General features: G+C 40.9%; 1 protein-coding gene across 1 annotated transcript; it reads right to left on the bottom strand.

Annotated features, from left to right (window-relative positions):
* Positions 1-3,776: 3,776 nt before the first annotated feature.
* Positions 3,777-22,089, bottom strand: LOC148477737 (tafazzin-like; the record flags this gene model as incomplete). Its single annotated transcript, XM_088456259.1, has 8 exons — positions 21,888-22,089; positions 14,638-14,771; positions 13,554-13,682; positions 13,259-13,304; positions 7,327-7,412; positions 4,228-4,308; positions 3,918-3,959; positions 3,777-3,839 (listed from the first exon to the last, which is right to left on the bottom strand). Coding segments are annotated over exons 2-8 (556 nt in total), but the record flags the coding sequence as incomplete, so codon positions are not given.
* Between the last annotated feature and the right edge of the window lie 1,178 nt (positions 22,090-23,267).

A 23,267-nucleotide genomic window follows, 5' to 3' on the forward strand; every position in this document is an offset into this window, starting at 1 on the left:
AGTGGTGCTTTTATTCTCTCTCTCTCTGATTGTCATGTAGCAGTGGTGCTTTTATTCTCTCTCTCTCTGATTGTCATGTAGCAGTGGTGCTTTTATTCTCTCTCTGATTGTCATGTAGCAGTGGTGCTTTTATTCTCTCTCTCTCTGATTGTCATGTAGCAGTGGTGCTTTTATTCTCTCTCTCTCTGATTGTCATGTAGCAGTGGTGCTTTTATTCTCTCTCTCTCTGATTGTCATGTAGCAAGTGGTGCTTTTATTCTCTCTCTCTCTGATTGTCATGTAGCAGTGGTGCTTTTATTCTCTCTCTCTCTGATTGTCATGTAACAGTGGTGCTTTTATTCTCTCTCTCTGATTGTCATGTAGCAGTGGTGCTTTTATTCTCTCTCTCTGATTGTCATGTAGCAGTGGTGCTTTTATTCTCTCTCTCTCTGATTGTCATGTAGCAGTGGTGCTTTTATTCTCTCTCTCTGATTGTCATGTAGCAGTGGTGCTTTTATTCTCTCTCTCTCTGATTGTCATGTAGCAGTGGTGCTTTTATTCTCTCTCTCTCTGATTGTCATGTAACAGTGGTGCTTTTATTCTCTCTCTCTGATTGTCATGTAGCAGTGGTGCTTTTATTCTCTCTCTCTCTGATTGTCATGTAGCAGTGGTGCTTTTATTCTCTCTCTGATTGTCATGTAGCAGTGGTGCTTTTATTCTCTCTCTCTCTGATTGTCATGTAGCAGTGGTGCTTTTATTCTCTCTCTCTCTGATTGTCATGTAGCAGTGGTGCTTTTATTCTCTCTCTCTGATTGTCATGTAACAGTGGTGCTTTTATTCTCTCTCTCTGATTGTCATGTAGCAGTGGTGCTTTTATTCTCTCTCTCTGATTGTCATGTAGCAGTGGTGCTTTTATTCTCTCTCTCTGATTGTCATGTAACAGTGGTGCTTTTATTCTCTCTCTCTCTGATTGTCATGTAGCAGTTGTGCTTTTATTCTCTCTCTCTCTGATTGTCATGTAACAGTGGTGCTTTTATTCTCTCTCTCTCTGATTGTCATGTAGCAGTGGTGCTTTTATTCTCTCTCTCTCTGATTGTCATGTAACAGTGGTGCTTTTATTCTCTCTCTCTGATTGTCATGTAGCAGTGGTGCTTTTATTCTCTCTCTCTCTGATTGTCATGTAACAGTGGTGCTTTTATTCTCTCTCTGATTGTCATGTAGCAGTGGTGCTTTTATTCTCTCTCTCTGATTGTCATGTAGCAGTGGTGCTTTTATTCTCTCTCTCTCTGATTGTCATGTAGCAGTGGTGCTTTTATTCTCTCTCTCTCTGATTGTCATGTAGCAGTGGTGCTTTTATTCTCTCTCTCTGATTGTCATGTAGCAGTGGTGCTTTTATTCTCTCTCTCTCTGATTGTCATGTAGCAGTGGTGCTTTTATTCTCTCTCTCTCTGATTGTCATGTAACAGTGGTGCTTTTATTCTCTCTCTGATTGTCATGTAGCAGTGGTGCTTTTATTCTCTCTCTCTGATTGTCATGTAGCAGTGGTGCTTTTATTCTCTCTCTCTCTGATTGTCATGTAGCAGTGGTGCTTTTATTCTCTCTCTCTGATTGTCATGTAGCAGTGGTGCTTTTATTCTCTCTCTCTGATTGTCATGTAGCAGTGGTGCTTTTATTCTCTCTCTCTCTGATTGTCATGTAGCAGTGGTGCTTTTATTCTCTCTCTCTCTGATTGTCATGTAGCAGTGGTGCTTTTATTCTCTCTCTCTGATTGTCATGTAGCAGTGGTGCTTTTATTCTCTCTCTCTCTGATTGTCATGTAGCAGTGGTGCTTTTATTCTCTCTCTCTCTGATTGTCATGTAGCAGTGGTGCTTTTATTCTCTCTCTGATTGTCATGTAGCAGTGGTGCTTTTATTCTCTCTCTCTCTGATTGTCATGTAGCAGTGGTGCTTTTATTCTCTCTCTCTCTGATTGTCATGTAGCAGTGGTGCTTTTATTCTCTCTCTCTGATTGTCATGTAGCAGTGGTGCTTTTATTCTCTCTCTCTCTGATTGTCATGTAGCAGTGGTGCTTTTATTCTCTCTCTCTCTGATTGTCATGTAACAGTGGTGCTTTTATTCTCTCTCTCTGATTGTCATGTAGCAGTGGTGCTTTTATTCTCTCTCTCTGATTGTCATGTAGCAGTGGTGCTTTTATTCTCTCTCTCTCTGATTGTCATGTAGCAGTGGTGCTTTTATTCTCTCTCTCTGATTGTCATGTAGCAGTGGTGCTTTTATTCTCTCTCTCTCTGATTGTCATGTAGCAGTGGTGCTTTTATTCTCTCTCTCTCTGATTGTCATGTAACAGTGGTGCTTTTATTCTCTCTCTCTGATTGTCATGTAGCAGTGGTGCTTTTATTCTCTCTCTCTCTGATTGTCATGTAGCAGTGGTGCTTTTATTCTCTCTCTGATTGTCATGTAGCAGTGGTGCTTTTATTCTCTCTCTCTCTGATTGTCATGTAGCAGTGGTGCTTTTATTCTCTCTCTCTCTGATTGTCATGTAGCAGTGGTGCTTTTATTCTCTCTCTCTGATTGTCATGTAGCAGTGGTGCTTTTATTCTCTCTCTCTGATTGTCATGTAGCAGTGGTGCTTTTATTCTCTCTCTCTGATTGTCATGTAACAGTGGTGCTTTTATTCTCTCTCTCTCTGATTGTCATGTAGCAGTTGTGCTTTTATTCTCTCTCTCTCTGATTGTCATGTAACAGTGGTGCTTTTATTCTCTCTCTCTCTGATTGTCATGTAGCAGTGGTGCTTTTATTCTCTCTCTCTCTGATTGTCATGTAACAGTGGTGCTTTTATTCTCTCTCTCTGATTGTCATGTAGCAGTGGTGCTTTTATTCTCTCTCTCTCTGATTGTCATGTAGCAGTGGTGCTTTTATTCTCTCTCTCTGATTGTCATGTAGCAGTGGTGCTTTAATTCTCTCTCTCTCTGTCAGATTTACGTTTTGTTTCACATTATTGTCTATAACTTGTTTGTATCACGATCAGTAAAATGTACAGTGCTGCGTAATATGTTGGTGCTTTATAAATGATAACAATAACATTAAATACACAATTAGCTAATTAGTAGTATTAGTTCTGAATCGGATCCTTCATCTCAAAACATCAGACAATCAACAAGCTGTAAGTTCGCTAATTACGTGGCGGTAATTTCCACGCTGCCCTCTGTAACAGTGTCTAACATTGGGGGCCTAAATCAGGGGCGGTGTCACCCCAACTACAGATGTGTCCACATACATCTTACTTTCTGGAGTGTTACGCCGTGGCGTGAGCCGGTAGCGCTGAGCGTGACAATGTAACGTAGCGTCTTACACACAGAACATAGGCATGCCACATATCATTCTAACCAACAGAAGCTGCTTGTGCCTCCTCTTCACATCGCTGTGCTAATAAGACATTTGAAGGTAAAAAGTCGCACAGAAAGACGCTTGGCGTTACAGAGTTGCGCAGTGCTCACGCGTTATATTTAATGCAACTTGTAGCGCATGTAGGGAAGATGTGGACACCTCTGTATTCTGGTAGTGGTGTTTAAATATTTCTAAAAAACTTTTTCAAAGCTTTCCACATCCTAATATGGAATTTCATGGTAACCGAATGGTCTGCAGTAACCGAGGCCATGTCATCTCCTTCCCATCTCTATATAAGGTTTCTCCATAAGGCTACAGGCTGCCATAGTACTCAGTGCTGACAGAAAGTAACACCGCACAACTGTACAGCTCTCCTCTGCTGCACTGGGGAGCAAGTATGAGCGAGTACTCACCCACATGCCAGAGGGGAAGGATGATGGGATTCAGGGTGCACTCCGATATTAAACGTCCAATGCCTGGAGAGAGATGCAGGAATAAGCTTATTGAGTGTGATTATCACACAGCCCCATGTAGTGGACACTCCCAGCACTCACCCCACTTCAGCCTCACAAAGTCTTGTGTCATGTTCACTTTTCCTAGGGAGAAACAAGAGCTTTATAAGATGACCACAAGAGTCATTTATTTACCCTATGTAATAAAACATGTACCATTACACATATGTCAGTGCTGCCCACCCGTAAAACTGTAGACTGGACATGAAGAAGCCACGAGCCGCTTATAGGGTTATGTTACCCTTTTAATTAGAAGAACTAAGAGGAATAATATTTGAGGGTAGTTAGGAAACTCGTCTATGATGATGCAAAACACCCTGGAAAGTGATAATACTATATACTGTAGCATTACCTTCAGGGAACACGTGCACCCATTCTCCATTGTTCAACTTCTCCAAGACAAAGTCCATGCCTTTCTGATGTACACCGTCCCCTGGACAAGGAGGAGAAGTCACAGGAATGTCACACAATTCACATCTTGTTTTTAGGTAACATCTTAAAGTCACCCTACCCCTGGTTATTATTATATATTTCTATAAGGCCACCCTACCCCTGGTTATTATTATATATTTCTATAAAGCCACCCTACCCCTGGTTATTATTATTATTATTATTATATATTTCTATAAAGCCACCCTACCCCTGGTTATTATTATATATTTCTATAAGGCCACCCTACCCCTGGTTATTATTATATATTTCTATAAAGCCACCCTACCCCTGGTTATTATTATTATTATTATTATTATTATTATTATTATATATTTCTATAAAGCCACCCTACCCCTGGTTATTATTATATATTTCCATAAAGCCACCCTACCCCTGGTTATTATTATTATATATTTCTATAAAGCCACCCTACCCCTGGTTATTATTATTATATATTTCTATAAAGCCACCCAACCCCTGGTTATTATTATTATTATTATATATTTCTATAAAGCCACCCTACCCCTGGTTATTATATTATATATTTCTATAAGGCCACCCTACCCCTGGTTGTTATTATTAATATTATTATATATTTCTATAAAGCCACCCTACCCCTGGTTATTATTATTATATATTTCTATAAAGTCACCCTACCCCTGGTTATTATTATTATTATATATTTCTATAAAGCCACCCTACCCCTGGTTAAGATTATTATTATATATTTCTATAAAGCCACCCTACCCCTGGTTATTATTATTATTATATATTTCTATAAAGCCACCCTACCCCGGGTTAATATTATAATATATTTCTATAAAGTCACCCTACCCCTGGTTATTATTATATATTTCTATAAAGCTACCCTACCCCTGGTTATTATTATTATATATTTCTTTAAAGCCAACCTACCCCTAGTTATTATTATTATAATATATTTCTATAAAGCCACCCTACCCTGGTTATTATTATTATTATATATTTCTATAAAACTACCCTACCCCTGGTTATTATTATTCTATATTTCTATAAAGCCACCCTACCCCTGGTTATTATATTTCTATAAGGCCACCCTACCCTGGTTATTATATTATATTTCTATAAGGCCACCCTACCCTGGTTATTATATTATATTTCTATAAGGCCACCCTACCCCTGGTTATTATATTGTATTTCTATAAAGCCAACCTACCCCTGGTTATTATTCTATATTTCTATAAGGCAACCCTACCCCTGGTTGTTATTATTATTATTATTATATATTTCTATAAGGCCGCCCTACCCCTGGTTATTATTATATATTTCTATAAGGCTACCCTACCCCTGGTTATTATTATTATATATTTCTATAAAGCCACCCTACCCCTGGTTATTATTCTTTATAGCCACCCTACCCCTGGTTATTATTCTATAAAGCCACCCTACCCCTGGTTATTATTATTATTATGTATTTTTATAAAGCCAACCTACCCCTGGTTATTATATTCAATTTCTATAAGGCTACCCTACCCCTGGTTATTATATTATATTTCTTTAAAGCCATCCTACCCCTGGTTATTATATTTCTATAAAGCCATCCTACCCCTGGTTATTATATTATATTTCTATAAGGCCACCCTACCCCTGGTTATTATATTATATTTCTATAAGGCCACCCTACCCCTGGTTATTATATTATATTTCTATAAGGCCACCCTACCCCTGGTTATTATATTTCTATAAGGCCACCCTACCCCTGGTTATTATATTATATTTCTATAAGGCCACCCTACCCCTGGTTATTATTATATATTTCTATAAGGCTACCCAACCCCTGGTTATTATATTATATTTCTATAAAGCCACCCTACCCCTGGTTATTATATTATATTTCTATAAGGCCACCCTACCCCTGGTTATTATATTATATATTTCTATAAGGCCACCCTACCCCTGGTTATTATATTATATTTCTATAAGGCCACCAAATTGCGCAGTGCTGTCCAGAGAATATACGTCATTGGAGCATACAGTCTATTCCTAACAAACAAGTGTGTGCACACACAGGCGCGTACACAGGCGCGCACACACACAGGCGCACGCACACACACGCGCACAGGTGCACGCACACACACACACAGGTGCACGCACACACACAGGCGCACACACGCACAGGTGCAGACACACACACACAGGTACACACACACACAGGTACACACACACACAGGCACCCGCACACACACACAGGCGCAAACACACACAGGCGCGCGCACACACACAATCGCGCACACACACACACACACACACACACACACACAGGCACAAACACACAGGTGCAGACACACGCCAGTTCACCTACCAGTATGTTTTTAAGTGTAGGAGAAAACTGGAGTACGCAGAGGAAATACATGCAAACTCCACAAAGACAAGCCATGACTGGGACTCTCATGACATTAGTGCTGTGAGGCAGAAATGCTAGCCACTATGCTACCATGGTGCCGACAATGCTAACTAGAAGCCATCAGGACAGTAGAAAGTAAAAAGCTGATCAGTGTATGGGGGATGTAGTTATAATCCTGGCACCGGCATCCTGACGGTAAGTACTGGGGGGACAGGGAGGATACTGACCGCTGGGATCCCAACCCAAGCTGAGTATGCAACCAAACCAGTCTAATCACAATGTGTAATAGAAGCTGGGCTGCTCTCACTATATATATATATAGTATTATATCTCTCTCTATCTATCCCTACTTTCACATACTGGGGCTGAAGCTGGGCTGCTCTCACTATATATATATATATATATATATATATATAGTATTATATATTATATCTCTCTCTATCTATCCCTACTTTCACATACTGGGGCTAATACAGAGTTAGGCATCAATGACTAAAGAAAAAACAAACCATGGAAAAATTGTGCCTGGTAACCACACGTCATCATCATCAGCACCAATATGCACATATATTACTGAGTGCCCCGCCTCTAAGGATTATTGTGCACTGGCACTCACCTCGGCACACTGGCACTCACCTCGGCACACTGGCACGCACTTCCCCAGACTGAAGAACCAGGAGTAATACTCTTTAGTAAAACAGATGTCAGCAGCTGTGGGGGTCCTAAGAGAGATAACAAGAGATATGGTAAGAACTTACCTTTGTTATCTCTGTTTCTACGAAGTCCATAGGGTCCACAGGATTGACCTTGGGGGTATAGCTGGATCTGGATCCACGGGCACCACGCAGTTAAAGCTTTGCTGCTCCCAGGATGCACTTGGGTCTCCTCCTCTATACCCCGCCCCCAGCCACAGGCACCTCAGTTGGTAAGCAGCCAAGGCCGGAGGAGGAGACGAAACAGAGAGAAGAAGGACTGGAACACACAAGAAACCATACTCACAGAAATGGGAGACGGAAAACCGGTGACCAGCCACAAAGCCCATTTGAAGCCAGGTGCGTCAGGGTGGGTGCCCTGTGGACCCTATGGACTTCGTAGAAACAGAGATAACAAAGGTAAGTTCTTACCATATCTCTTGTTTTCTACTTCAGGGTCCATAGGGGGTCCACAGGGTTGACCTTGGGGATGTCCCAAAGCAGTTCAACTAAGGGCGGGGACGCTCCTGTGCTGAAAGGAGAACCCGGCGCCCAAAGGATGCATCCTGAGAGGCGAAGGTGTCAAACGCATAAAACCTCAAAAACGTCTGAATTGAAGACAAAGTGGCTGCCTTACACAGCTGAACAGCAGAGGCGCCACGTCTAGCAGCCCAAGAGGGACCCACAGAACGAGTGGAATAACAGAGGCTGGCAAAGGTAAACCCTCCTGTGCATAAGCCTCACAAATAACGGAACGAAGCCAACGGGCATAACGTATGTTTGTTGGCAGGCCAACCCCTCTTGTGAAAACCAAAGAGGACAAACAATGAATCAGACTTCCTAACCGAAGCAGTCCGGTCCACATAGATTCTAAGCGCCCGGACTACATCTAAGGAAGCCTCACCAGTTGAAAGATCAGGTGACTAAAACGCTGGCACAACAAGTTCCTGATTGATGTGGAACTTCGAGACCACTTTAGGCAAAAACTCATGACGAGTGCGGAGCACCGCCCTGTCCTGGTGAAAAATCAGAAAAGGAGGGCGACAGGAAAGCGCCCCCAATTCTGACACCCTCCTGGCAGAAGCAATCGCCAGGAGAAAAACGCTTAAACGTCAGCCACTTGAGTTCCACGGACTCAAGAGGCTCAAAAGGAGGACCCTGCAGGACCCGTAGCACCACCGCCAAGTCCCAAGGAGCCACAGGAGGCACGAAGGGAGGCTGGATCCTGAGAACACCTTGGAAAAAAGTGTGAACATCTGGCAGTGTAGCAATCCGACGTTGGAACCACACGGACAAAGCGGACACATGAACCTTCAGAGAGGCAAGGCGTAAGCCGAGGTCCAAACCTGATTGAAGAAATTCCAAGATCCTAGAAACTCGGAACACCTGAGGATCATAGCTTCTGGACTCACACCACTGAAAGTAAGTGTGCCACACCCTGTGGTAAATCCGTGCGGAAGCAGGCTTGCGTGCCCTGAGCATGGTACCAATAACCGAACTGGAAAAACCCCGAAACCTCAAGACGGCTGTCTCAAGAGCCACGCCGTCAAAGACAGCCGACCCAGATCCGGGTAAAGGCAGGGCCCTTGAGACAACAGGTCCCGATGCTGAGGAAGAAGGTACGGAGCGTCGATGGAGAGGCTCCTCAGATCGGAGTACCAAGGACGTCTGGGCCACGCCGGAGCTACCAGCACGAGCGTGCCGCCGTCCTGCTTGAATTTCCGCAGAACCCGAGGAAGTAGGGATATCGGAGAAAACAGATACGCCAGGTGAAACGTCCATCTCACCGACAGCGCGTCCACCAGACATGCGCCTGCGTCTCTTGTCCTTGACCCGTAAACGGGCAACTTGTGATTGTGACGGGAGGCCATCAAGTCCAGCTCCGGCAGCCCCCATCTGTCCACGAGTAGCTGAAACACCTCTGGGTGAAGCGACCATTCCCCGGGATGCACGTCGTGACGGCTGAGGTAGTCCGCCTCCCAATTGAGGACTCCGGGGATGAAGACCGCCGAGATCGCTGGAATGTGGCACTCCGCCCAAGCAAGGATGCGAGACACCTCCGACATCGCTGCCCGACTGCGAGTTCCTCCTTGGTGGTTGATATACGCCACCGTGGTGGCGTTGTCGGACTGCACCTGAACCGCCCTTCCATGAAGAGCGGGGCCGGACGACTGCAGGGCCCTGTATACTGCCCGCAGTTCCAGGATCTTAATGGGGAGAAGTGCTTCTTCTGCAGACCAATGACCCTGAAGTGACAAAGAGCCGGTCACTGCCCCCCAACCCCGGAGACTGGCATCCATCGTGAGCAGGACCCAGTCCGAGATCCAAAAGGGGCACCCCTCGACCAGATGAGCTGTCTGAAGCCACCAAGCCAAAGACTGCCGAACCTCCGGGGACAACACCAGCATCTGAGAGCGGATCCGGTGAGGTAACCTGTTCCATTCCGATAGAATCAGCCCCTGCAGGGGCCGTGAATGGAACTGGGCAAATTCTACCATGTCGAATGTCGACACCATGGACCCCAGAACTCTCATAGCCGAATGGACCGACAGGCGGCAACTGCTCAGGCAACTGTGTATCCGCAGCTGTAGGGAGGAGACCTTCTCCGGAGTCAGGAAGATCCTTTGCTGACGAGAATCCAGCAGGGCTCCCAAATGAACCATCCGCTGTGATGGAATCAGGGAGGACTTTCTCAAATTTATCAACCACCCGTGTGCTTGCAGGCAAGCGATCGTCAGGTAGAGATGTTGAAGCAGTACCTCCGGGGAGCTCGCCAGCAACAGGAGGTCGTCCAGATACGGCAGCAGCCGTACATTCTGGTTCCGAAGATGTGCGGCCATGAAAGCCATAATCGTGAATACCCTCGGCGCCGTGGAGAGGCCAAAGGGTAGCGCCCTGAACTGATAATGCTGCTGAAGGATAGCGAACTTCAGATACCTCTGGTGCGAAGGTGATATCGGAACATGGAGGTAGGCGTCCTGGATATCCAGGGACACCATGTAATCCCCAGGTTCCATCCCCAGAATGATGGAACGTAACGTTTCCATCCTGAATTTGGGAACTCTGAGGAATTTGTTCAGAGACTTCAAATTGAGGTCACCGACTGCCTCGGGAAGGACTGACCTTTGGCCTTGCCCTGAACCCGAAAGGACCGAAAGGCAGAGCTCCGTACCTTGGTAGGTGCAGACGCCGAAGGGAGGAAGGCTGATTTAGACTTAGCCAGAGTATCCACTATCTTGTCCAAGTCTGGACCAAAAAGTAACTCTCCATTAAAAGGTAAGGCCTCCAGGCCCTTTTTGGAGTCCGCGTCAGCTCTTCAAGACTGCAGCCACAAGGACCGACGCGCCGACACAGCCGCAACAGACACCCTAGAGGTCAACAGGCTGGCGTCCAACGACGCTTCCCCAATGTAGGAAGCCGCATCCCTCATTTGGCCTATCAACGCCCTCTGGAGCTCCGGAGCATCATCCGGAAAGGTATCCTCCAAAGTGTTGGCCCAGCTCTCGATGGCCTTAGCCACCCAAGAGATGGCCATGGACGGACGGGCCACAGCCCCAGAGAGAGAGTAGATAGACTTTAAACAAGTCTCCACTTTCCTGTCCGTAGGATCCTTCAGGGAGGAGATAGATGGTAAAGGTAACGTAGCGCTTTTAATTAAGCGGGTGACGTGGGAATCCACCGCAGGCGGAGTTTCCCATTTCCTGCAATGAGCCTCAGGAAAAGGATAGTTGGAAGCCAACCGTTTCTGCGGTTGGAATCTCTTGCTGGGCAACTGCCAGGCCCCCGCCATATGATCCGTCAACTGGTCGGACAGTCGAAGCAACCTTGGCCTTTTTAAAATTAGGGTACTTCGACCTAGGAGATGGCACATCCTCCTCTATATGAAGGATGGCCCGCACCGCCCTAACCAATGCCGGCACATTAATGGAGGACTTAGCCTCCACCTCCTGGGCCCCGGCATCCGAATCAGAGTCCTCGTGGATCTCTCAGTCATCCGAAGACACGTCCGTAAACTGCGCTGCCAGTTAAGCCGGAACGGGTCGCTTGGACGCCTTTGGGGGCAAATCACTTTGCAACAGTGACTGAAAAGCTGATGACGAGGCCGCTAGGCTCTGAACAGAGCTGGAAAGGACATCCACCCAGGGAGGGGGTACCGTCTGAGGATACCCCTGAAAGGGTGCTACTGACTGCTGCGTCACCGTGGGAGATTGCACGTATACAGGCAAACCCGCATAAGGACCCACAGTCTGAGACCCGGGAGGAGACTGCACCAGATGCGTAACCCCCGGGGAACGGGGGATGGTAGGCTGGGGCAACACCCTAGAAGGGACCGCAGTCGGGACCGCAAGCCGGCAGCACTTGTGTAAACATCGCCCAAGGAGGATCCTGCGCCACCGGGGTTTAGAGGGACCAGGTACCAGCTGCACCGCCCGCACAGACCGTCCTGAGACAAATCCACCCCATCAACCCCTGCCGAACAGCGCCGGCAGGAAAATAACACAGGAGCCTCGGAGCGCTCATTCTCCTCATCAGACATGACACAAAAAACTTTTGCAAGAAAAGAGTATCACCGAAACGAGGTAAGGCGTATAACACCCACATATGCAACACAAACAGCCCACAATATGGTACTGAGGAGCACACCGCAGTATGTGACGGACCTCACAAATACGTAGATCTATATAAGTGAGGTACACAGAAAGAACACCCCTCCCCCACGCACCTGCGGGCCGTAGGAGAAGGAAAGGGATAGGTATAAGCTGACAGTAAGTAGAGATTATCACAGACAGGCAGCACTAGCAATAGTCACATACCAGGCAGAGAAGTATACTCACTGCACCTTCAGCTACAATCACCCTCCCAGATTCAGTGTCTGGGAGGGCTATAGCGCTGCGAACACTGTCCTGATCAGGGGAGAGGTACACAGGGGGACTGGTCCACTGGAAGCCTGCCTGGGAGCTCTGCGTTGCTGCCTGAGGAAGATGGCCGCCGGAGAGCTCTGAGGAGGAGTGGCCAGGAGATAACAGCCCAGCGACGCCAGCACGCATGAGAGAAGGCGCGCTGGGCTGAGGGGAGGAGCCGCACAAGCAGGGAAGGCTGCCTCCCCTGCTAGTATGGAACCCCAGGAACGCCGTGTCCCTGCCGGCCTTACACCCTGGTGGTCCAGCGGACATGCGGGGTATTCCTGAAGAGGGGGAGCCCGCCGCCGGTCTGTCCCCAGAGACCGGCGGCTGAAGACTGCATTCTGCTTCCCCCGCGTGAAGCGCTGCACGCGGCTTACCTGGCCCAGTGTGTCCGGCAGCAGTCTGTGGGAGGTCCCGGAGCCACGCTAGTACTGACTCCAGGGTCCCGCTGCGATCCCCAGATCAGTACTGGCGTCGCAGCGCCAGCGGGGCTGTAGGAGCGGCAGCGTGGACGTCCAGATGGACAGTCTGATGCTGCCGCTCTGAAGATAGAAGATTTTATTTATTATTTTACTTTCTGTTTTGAAAAAATAAAAAATAAAGCTTAGGGGCTGCTTATGCAGCCCCACTGCGCCAGAGTGACCTGACTCCGGACGGGCACCAACTAAAACTGAGGTGCTGTGGCTCGGGGGCGGGGTATAGAGCAGGACGGACCCAAGTGCATCCTGGGAGCAGCAAATCTTTAACTGCGTGGTGCCCGTGGATCCAGATCCAGCTATACCCCCAAGGTCAACCCTGTGGACCCCCTATGACCCTGAAGTAGAAATATATATTATATATATATATATATATATATATATATATAGAATAGGGACCAGGAATCACTAGCTCCCCCAACTGGCAGGACTGGAAATGTCATCTAGACCCCACAGTAATATATAACCCTTTCATCACCTGTTAGCGAATACTCACCACCTCATTTTGCCTAAATTCCACAAGTGCCTGAGCTTCAGGATACCTGAAATATAGAAGAGAACCGGGGTAGCAGTACACCCAAATAGGTGAAATCATTCTGTACATACATATGAGGGTTCAAGCTGCATTTTCATATATAAGGGTTCAGCCCCCATTTAGCAGTTGCTCCTCCAGCTGGAGAATAAATACTCTATACTTAGTTACATACAAATAGGTGGAATCATTGATGTCAGAATTGTCACCGCCATACAGGGATTTGTGGTTTCAGCACAGACAGAGGAGGGTTCCTTACCCCACAGGTGAGGGTCATCCATACAGGACTGGTGGTTGGAGATGGTAATCAGTGGAGTATCTGGCTGACGTCGCTCAATCAGGTCATATAAAACCTCTTTGTTGTGCACACGGAGATTATTCATGTACTCTGCAATAACAGGTAGTAATTACTGTAAGCTACTAATCACTCATGTATCATACGTTTCCTGCTGACGCCATCATGCCACTTCGCCAGCCAGTCCTGCATGCATCTATGCTTTGCCCATGTACACGCTGGAGGCCTGGACTCAGGCATCCAACTCCACTTTCAATAAAAAATTAAATATGTCATTTTTTTTTCTTTTAAAACCAAGAATAAGTAAAAATGTAAAAAAACTCTTATTCATGTCATGCCAGGGGAAACCATTGGCAGAGCCCCGGCAAAATAACTTATCCCACAGACAGAAATCCTGAAAACATAACCTGTTGGGAAAACGTGAGGGTTGAGGATGAACGTGAATGAATAAATTGGGCATTGATGGAGAACAGGAAAGAACATGTGAAAGGGCCACGAAACTGAAGCTCGTCAGGTAAAACATTTACAATCGCACTTATTGATGAGCTTTAGGTAAAAGCAGTGGGGGCTCGGAGTACTAATGCAAAGTACTAATGATACACAAAAAATAAGGATTGACGCTATCTGGCGCATATTCACACTGCGCATGCTCCAGAGTCGTGTTTACTCGCTCATCTCCACTTGTGGCTGAAGGGTGGAACGTGGCATTCTCACGTAGGCTACATTCAGAGATTTGGGGGACATGCAGGGCGGTGGCATACAAGGAATTACGCCTCTTTTCAGATGTATATTTTGTACCAGGCATAGTGCCGGTGTTAATGATGACGGCTCTTAAACAAAGAGTACAGACGATGGCGGTCGGGCTGCACAGACGCATACAACGTTTAGTTCCGTGCAGGTAACGCAGAATAATGTACTTCTAACTTCCTGTACAACTCTATACAGGGCCCGTAATGTGCACAGATCCTTATTGTGTAACTGACTGATACATCCCATAAATGACATCCGACAGCTGCTAAACCATGGCTGTAATCAGATATATACTTACTGGTCCACACCCAGCTGTAAGTACCAACAAGTCCTGTAACCACAGTACTGGTAATATGTCTACGTAAGTAAGACTTGGCAGGGAACGGCCAATTTACCACAAGGGGCATCTTCCAACCATAGGTTAGCAGTTAGCTGAAATGATAAATTATATTGATAGGCACTTTTATGATGTTCACATTATCATGACCTGATAAGACTGATAGAAATAACATAATAAGGTAACAGAAGTTGCAGTATAATACCAAATGCCCCGCCCCCTTTTCGGGAGTGCACAAGCCTTCGGCGCACGCAGAATCTCCCTGCCCGCACCCTCAGGGCCCTGTTCTCCCCACGGACTAACGGGAACACTAATTATCTGCACTGTGTGATATATGTATTATCTGCAATATGTGATTATTTTATATATTTATAATCTGCTATATGTGATATATGTATAATATGCAATATGTGGTATTATGTGACATATGTATTATCTGCACTGTGATATTATGTGACATGTGTATTATCTGCACTGTGATTATGTGACATGTATTATCTGCACTGTGATATTATGTGACATGTATTATCTGCACTATGTGATCTATGTATTATCTGCACTATGTGATATTATATGAGATGTATTATCTGCACTATGTGATCTATATATTATCTGCACTATGTGATCTATGTATTATCTGCACTATGTGATATTATATGAGATGTATTATCTGCACTATGTGATATTATATATAAGATGTATTATCTGCACTATGTGATATTATGAGATGTATTATCTGCACTATGTGATATTATATATAAGATGTATTATCTGCACTATGTGATATTATATATAAGATGTATTATCTGCACTATGTGATATTATGAGATGTATTATCTGCACTGTGATATTATATATAAGATGTATTATCTGCACTATGTGATATTATAAGTATAATATGTATTATCTGCACTATGTGATATTATATATAACATGTATTATCTGCACTATGTGATATTATATGTATTAGATGTATTATCTGCACTATGTGATATTATATATAAGATGTATTATCTGCACTATGTGATATTATATGTATAAGATGTATTATCTGCACTATGTGATATTATATAGAAGATGTATTATCTGCACTATGTGATATTATATGTATAAGATGTATTCTCTGCACTATGTGATATTATATATAAGATGTATTATCTGCACTATGTGATATTATATGTATAAGATGTATTCTCTGCACTATGTGATATTATATATAAGATGTATTATCTGCACTATGTGATATTATGAGATGTATTATCTGCACTATGTGATATTATATATAAGATGTATTATCTGCACTATGTGATATTATATGTATAAGATGTATTATCTGCACTATGTGATATTATATATAAGATGTATTATCTGCACTATGTGATATTATATAGAAGATGTATTATCTGCACTATGTGATATTATATAGAAGATGTATTATCTGCACTATGTGATATTATATATAAGATGTATTATCTGCACTATGTGATATTATATGTATAAGATGTATTATCTGCACTATGTGATATTATATATAAGATGTATTATCTGCACTATGTGATATTATATATAAGATGTATTATCTGCACTATGTGATATTATGAGATGTATTATCTGCACTATGTGATATTATATATAAGATGTATTATCTGCACTATGTGATATTATGAGATGTATTATCTGCACTATGTGATTTTATATGTATAAGATGTATTATCTGCACTATGTGATTTTATATGTATAAGATGTATTATCTGCACTATGTGATATTATATGTATAACATGTATTATCTGCACTATGTGATATTATATGTATAACATGTATTATCTGCACTATGTGATATTATATATAAGATGTATTATCTGCACTATGTGATATTATATATAAGATGTATTATCTGCACTATGTGATATTATATATAAGATGTATTATCTGCACTATGTGATATTATGAGATGTATTATCTGCACTATGTGATATTATGAGATGTATTATCTGCACTATGTGATATTATATGTATAAGATGTATTATCTGCACTATGTGATATTATATATAAGATGTATTATCTGCACTATGTGATATTATGAGATGTATTATCTGCACTATGTGATATTATGAGATGTATTATCTGCACTATGTGATATTATATGTATGAGATGTATTATCTGCACTATGTGATATTATATGTATGAGATGTATTATCTGCACTATGTGATATTATATATAAGATGTATTATCTGCACTATGTGATATTATGAGATGTATTATCTGCACTATGTGATATTATGAGATGTATTATCTGCACTATGTGATATTATGAGATGTATTATCTGCACTATGTGATATTATGAGATGTATTATCTGCACTATGTGATATTATATGTATAAGATGTATTATCTGCACTATGTGATATTATATATAAGATGTATTATCTGCACTATGTGATATTATATATAAGATGTATTATCTGCACTATGTGATATTATGAGATGTATTATCTGCACTATGTGATATTATATATAAGATGTATTATCTGCACTATGTGATATTATGAGATGTATTATCTGCACTATGTGATTTTATATGTATAAGATGTATTATCTGCACTATGTGATATTATATGTATAACATGTATTATCTGCACTATGTGATATTATATGTATAACATGTATTATCTGCACTATGTGATATTATATATAAGATGTATTATCTGCACTATGTGATATTATATATAAGATGTATTATCTGCACTATGTGATATTATATATAAGATGTATTATCTGCACTATGTGATATTATGAGATGTATTATCTGCACTATGTGATATTATGAGATGTATTATCTGCACTATGTGATATTATATGTATAAGATGTATTATCTGCACTATGTGATATTATATATAAGATGTATTATCTGCACTATGTGATATTATGAGATGTATTATCTGCACTATGTGATATTATGAGATGTATTATCTGCACTATGTGATATTATGAGATGTATTATCTGCACTATGTGATATTATATGTATGAGATGTATTATCTGCACTATGTGATATTATATATAAGATGTATTATCTGCACTATGTGATATTATATATAAGATGTATTATCTGCACTATGTGATATTATATATAAGATGTATTATCTGCACTATGTGATTTTATATGTATAAGATGTATTATCTGCACTATGTGATTTTATATGTATAAGATGTATTATCTGCACTATGTGATATTATATGTATAACATGTATTATCTGCACTATGTGATATTATATGTATAACATGTATTATCTGCACTATGTGATATTATATATAAGATGTATTATCTGCACTATGTGATATTATATATAAGATGTATTATCTGCACTATGTGATATTATATATAAGATGTATTATCTGCACTATGTGATATTATGAGATGTATTATCTGCACTATGTGATATTATGAGATGTATTATCTGCACTATGTGATATTATATGTATAAGATGTATTATCTGCACTATGTGATATTATATATAAGATGTATTATCTGCACTATGTGATATTATGAGATGTATTATCTGCACTATGTGATATTATGAGATGTATTATCTGCACTATGTGATATTATATGTATGAGATGTATTATCTGCACTATGTGATATTATATGTATGAGATGTATTATCTGCACTATGTGATATTATATATAAGATGTATTATCTGCACTATGTGATATTATGAGATGTATTATCTGCACTATGTGATATTATGAGATGTATTATCTGCACTATGTGATATTATGAGATGTATTATCTGCACTATGTGATATTATATGTATAAGATGTATTATCTGCACTATGTGATATTATATATAAGATGTATTATCTGCACTATGTGATATTATATATAAGATGTATTATCTGCACTATGTGATATTATGAGATGTATTATCTGCACTATGTGATATTATATATAAGATGTATTATCTGCACTATGTGATATTATGAGATGTATTATCTGCACTATGTGATTTTATATGTATAAGATGTATTATCTGCACTATGTGATATTATATGTATAACATGTATTATCTGCACTATGTGATATTATATGTATAACATGTATTATCTGCACTATGTGATATTATATATAAGATGTATTATCTGCACTATGTGATATTATATATAAGATGTATTATCTGCACTATGTGATATTATATATAAGATGTATTATCTGCACTATGTGATATTATGAGATGTATTATCTGCACTATGTGATATTATGAGATGTATTATCTGCACTATGTGATATTATATGTATAAGATGTATTATCTGCACTATGTGATATTATATATAAGATGTATTATCTGCACTATGTGATATTATGAGATGTATTATCTGCACTATGTGATATTATGAGATGTATTATCTGCACTATGTGATATTATGAGATGTATTATCTGCACTATGTGATATTATATGTATGAGATGTATTATCTGCACTATGTGATATTATATATAAGATGTATTATCTGCACTATGTGATATTATATATAAGATGTATTATCTGCACTATGTGATATTATATATAAGATGTATTATCTGCACTATGTGATATTATGAGATGTATTATCTGCACTATGTGATATTATATGTATAAGATGTATTATCTGCACTATGTGATATTATATATAAGATGTATTATCTGCACTATGTGATATTATATATAAGATGTATTATCTGCACTATGTGATATTATATATAAGATGTATTATCTGCACTATGTGATATTATGAGATGTATTATCTGCACTATGTGATATTATATGTATAAGATGTATTCTCTGCACTATGTGATATTATATGTATAAGATGTATTCTCTGCACTATGTGATATTATATATAAGATGTATTATCTGCACTATGTGATATTATGAGATGTATTATCTGCACTATGTGATATTATATGTATAACATGTATTATCTGCACTATGTGATATTATATGTATAAGATGTATTCTCTGCACTATGTGATATTATATATAAGATGTATTATCTGCACTATGTGATATTATATGTATAAGATGTATTATCTGCACTATGTGATATTATATATAAGATGTATTATCTGCACTATGTGATATTATATATAAGATGTATTATCTGCACTATGTGATATTATGAGATGTATTATCTGCACTATGTGATATTATATATAAGATGTATTATCTGCACTATGTGATATTATGAGATGTATTATCTGCACTATGTGATTTTATATGTATAAGATGTATTATCTGCACTATGTGATTTTATATGTATAAGATGTATTATCTGCACTATGTGATATTATATGTATAACATGTATTATCTGCACTATGTGATATTATATGTATAACATGTATTATCTGCACTATGTGATATTATATATAAGATGTATTATCTGCACTATGTGATATTATATATAAGATGTATTATCTGCACTATGTGATATTATATATAAGATGTATTATCTGCACTATGTGATATTATGAGATGTATTATCTGCACTATGTGATATTATGAGATGTATTATCTGCACTATGTGATATTATATGTATAAGATGTATTATCTGCACTATGTGATATTATATATAAGATGTATTATCTGCACTATGTGATATTATGAGATGTATTATCTGCACTATGTGATATTATGAGATGTATTATCTGCACTATGTGATATTATGAGATGTATTATCTGCACTATGTGATATTATATGTATGAGATGTATTATCTGCACTATGTGATATTATATGTATGAGATGTATTATCTGCACTATGTGATATTATATATAAGATGTATTATCTGCACTATGTGATATTATATATAAGATGTATTATCTGCACTATGTGATATTATGAGATGTATTATCTGCACTATGTGATATTATATGTATAAGATGTATTATCTGCACTATGTGATATTATATATAAGATGTATTATCTGCACTATGTGATATTATATATAAGATGTATTATCTGCACTATGTGATATTATGAGATGTATTATCTGCACTATGTGATATTATATATAAGATGTATTATCTGCACTATGTGATATTATGAGATGTATTATCTGCACTATGTGATTTTATATGTATAAGATGTATTATCTGCACTATGTGATATTATATGTATAACATGTATTATCTGCACTATGTGATATTATATGTATAACATGTATTATCTGCACTATGTGATATTATATATAAGATGTATTATCTGCACTATGTGATATTATATATAAGATGTATTATCTGCACTATGTGATATTATATATAAGATGTATTATCTGCACTATGTGATATTATGAGATGTATTATCTGCACTATGTGATATTATGAGATGTATTATCTGCACTATGTGATATTATATGTATAAGATGTATTATCTGCACTATGTGATATTATATATAAGATGTATTATCTGCACTATGTGATATTATATATAAGATGTATTATCTGCACTATGTGATATTATATATAAGATGTATTATCTGCACTATGTGATATTATATATAAGATGTATTATCTGCACTATGTGATATTATGAGATGTATTATCTGCACTATGTGATATTATATATAAGATGTATTATCTGCACTATGTGATATTATATATAAGATGTATTATCTGCACTATGTGATATTATATATAAGATGTATTATCTGCACTATGTGATATTATATGTATAAGATGTATTATCTGCACTATGTGATATTATATGTATGAGATGTATTATCTGCACTATGTGATATTATATATAAGATGTATTATCTGCACTATGTGATATTATATATAAGATGTATTATCTGCACTATGTGATATTATATATAAGATGTATTATCTGCACTATGTGATATTATATATAAGATGTATTATCTGCACTATGTGATATTATATATAAGATGTATTATCTGCACTATGTGATATTATGAGATGTATTGCACCAGTAATACTGACAGATGATAATTACCGCTGTGAATAGAGGATCAGGCCTCATACAGTGCCAGGCTTGGTGCGGGGCCTAGTACCCGGCATCTCCCGGCACTGGTGTACATCTCTCACGGAAGCGTTTTAGGCAAACCCGCGGCTCCGGCCTGGTTGATCCGCACAATGTACCCCTCTCCCCTCTGATAGGGGGCAGGAAGGTCCGGGGCATAGTGTACGCTGGCAGCACCTACCTGTCTCCAGATGGCAGCACCCTCCTCCTCCTCCGGTGTAATATTCTGTCCTCCTCCTCGGTACGGGCCCGGCCGGCCGGGTGCTATTACCGTACTGCCGGTGTATTCTCTGTCCCCGGCGTGTAGCCTCCCCGCTGCCCACTAGATGGAGCCCAGACACACACATGTGCCCATTCCATAGCACGGGATGTATAGGGGCCCATTCCATAGCACTGATGTGTACACGGGATGTATAGGGGCCCATTCCATAGCACTGATGTGTACACGGGATGTATAGGGGCCCATTCCATAGCACTGATGTGTACACGGGATGTATAGGGGCCCATTCCATAGCACTGATGTGTACACGGGATGTATAGGGGCCCATTCCATAGCACTGATGTGTACACGGGATGTATAGGGGCCCATTCCATAGCACTGATGTGTACACGGGATGTGTAGGGGCCCATTCCATAGCACTGATGTGTACACGGGATGTATAGGGGCCCATTCCATAGCACTGATGTGTACACGGGATGTATAGGGGCCCATTCCATAGCACTGATGTGTACACGGGATGTATAGGGGCCCATTCCATAGCACTGATGTGTACACGGGATGTATAGGGGCCCATTCCATAGCACTGATGTGTACACGGGATGTATAGGGGCCCATTCCATAGCACTGATGTGTACACGGGATGTATAGGGGCCCATTCCATAGCACTGATGTGTACACGGGATGTGTAGGGGCCCATTCCATAGCACTGATGTGTACACGGGATGTATAGGGGCCCATTCCATAGCACTGATGTGTACACGGGATGTGTAGGGGCCCATTCCATATGTGCACGGGATGTATAGGGGCCCATTCCATAGCACCGATGTGTACACGGGATGTATAGGGGCCCATTCCATATGTGCACGGGATGTATAGGGGCCCATTCCATAGCACCGAGGTGTGCACGGGATGTATAGGGGCCCATTCCATAGCACTGAGGTGTACACGGGATGTGTAGGGGCCCATTCCATATGTGCACGGGATGTATAGGGGCCCATTCCATAGCACCGATGTGTACACGAGAGGTATAGGGGCCCTTTCCATAGCACCGATGTGTACACGGGATGTATAGGGGCCCATTCCATAGCACTGATGTGTACACGGGATGTATAGGGGCCCATTCCATAGCACCGATGTGTGCACGGGATGTATAGGGGCCCATTCCATAGCACCGATGTGTACACGGGATGTATAGGGGCCCATTCCATAGCACCGATGTATAGGGGCCCATTCCATAGCACTGATGTGTACACGGGATGTATAGGGGCCCATTCCATAGCACTGATGTGTACACGGGATGTATAGGGGCCCATTCCATAGCACTGATGTGTACACGGGATG

The sequence above is a fragment of the Taudactylus pleione genome, unplaced genomic scaffold (genome assembly GCF_031769625.1).
Source record: "Taudactylus pleione unplaced genomic scaffold, aTauple2 ptg000694l, whole genome shotgun sequence".
Lineage (NCBI taxonomy): Eukaryota > Metazoa > Chordata > Amphibia > Anura > Myobatrachidae > Taudactylus > Taudactylus pleione.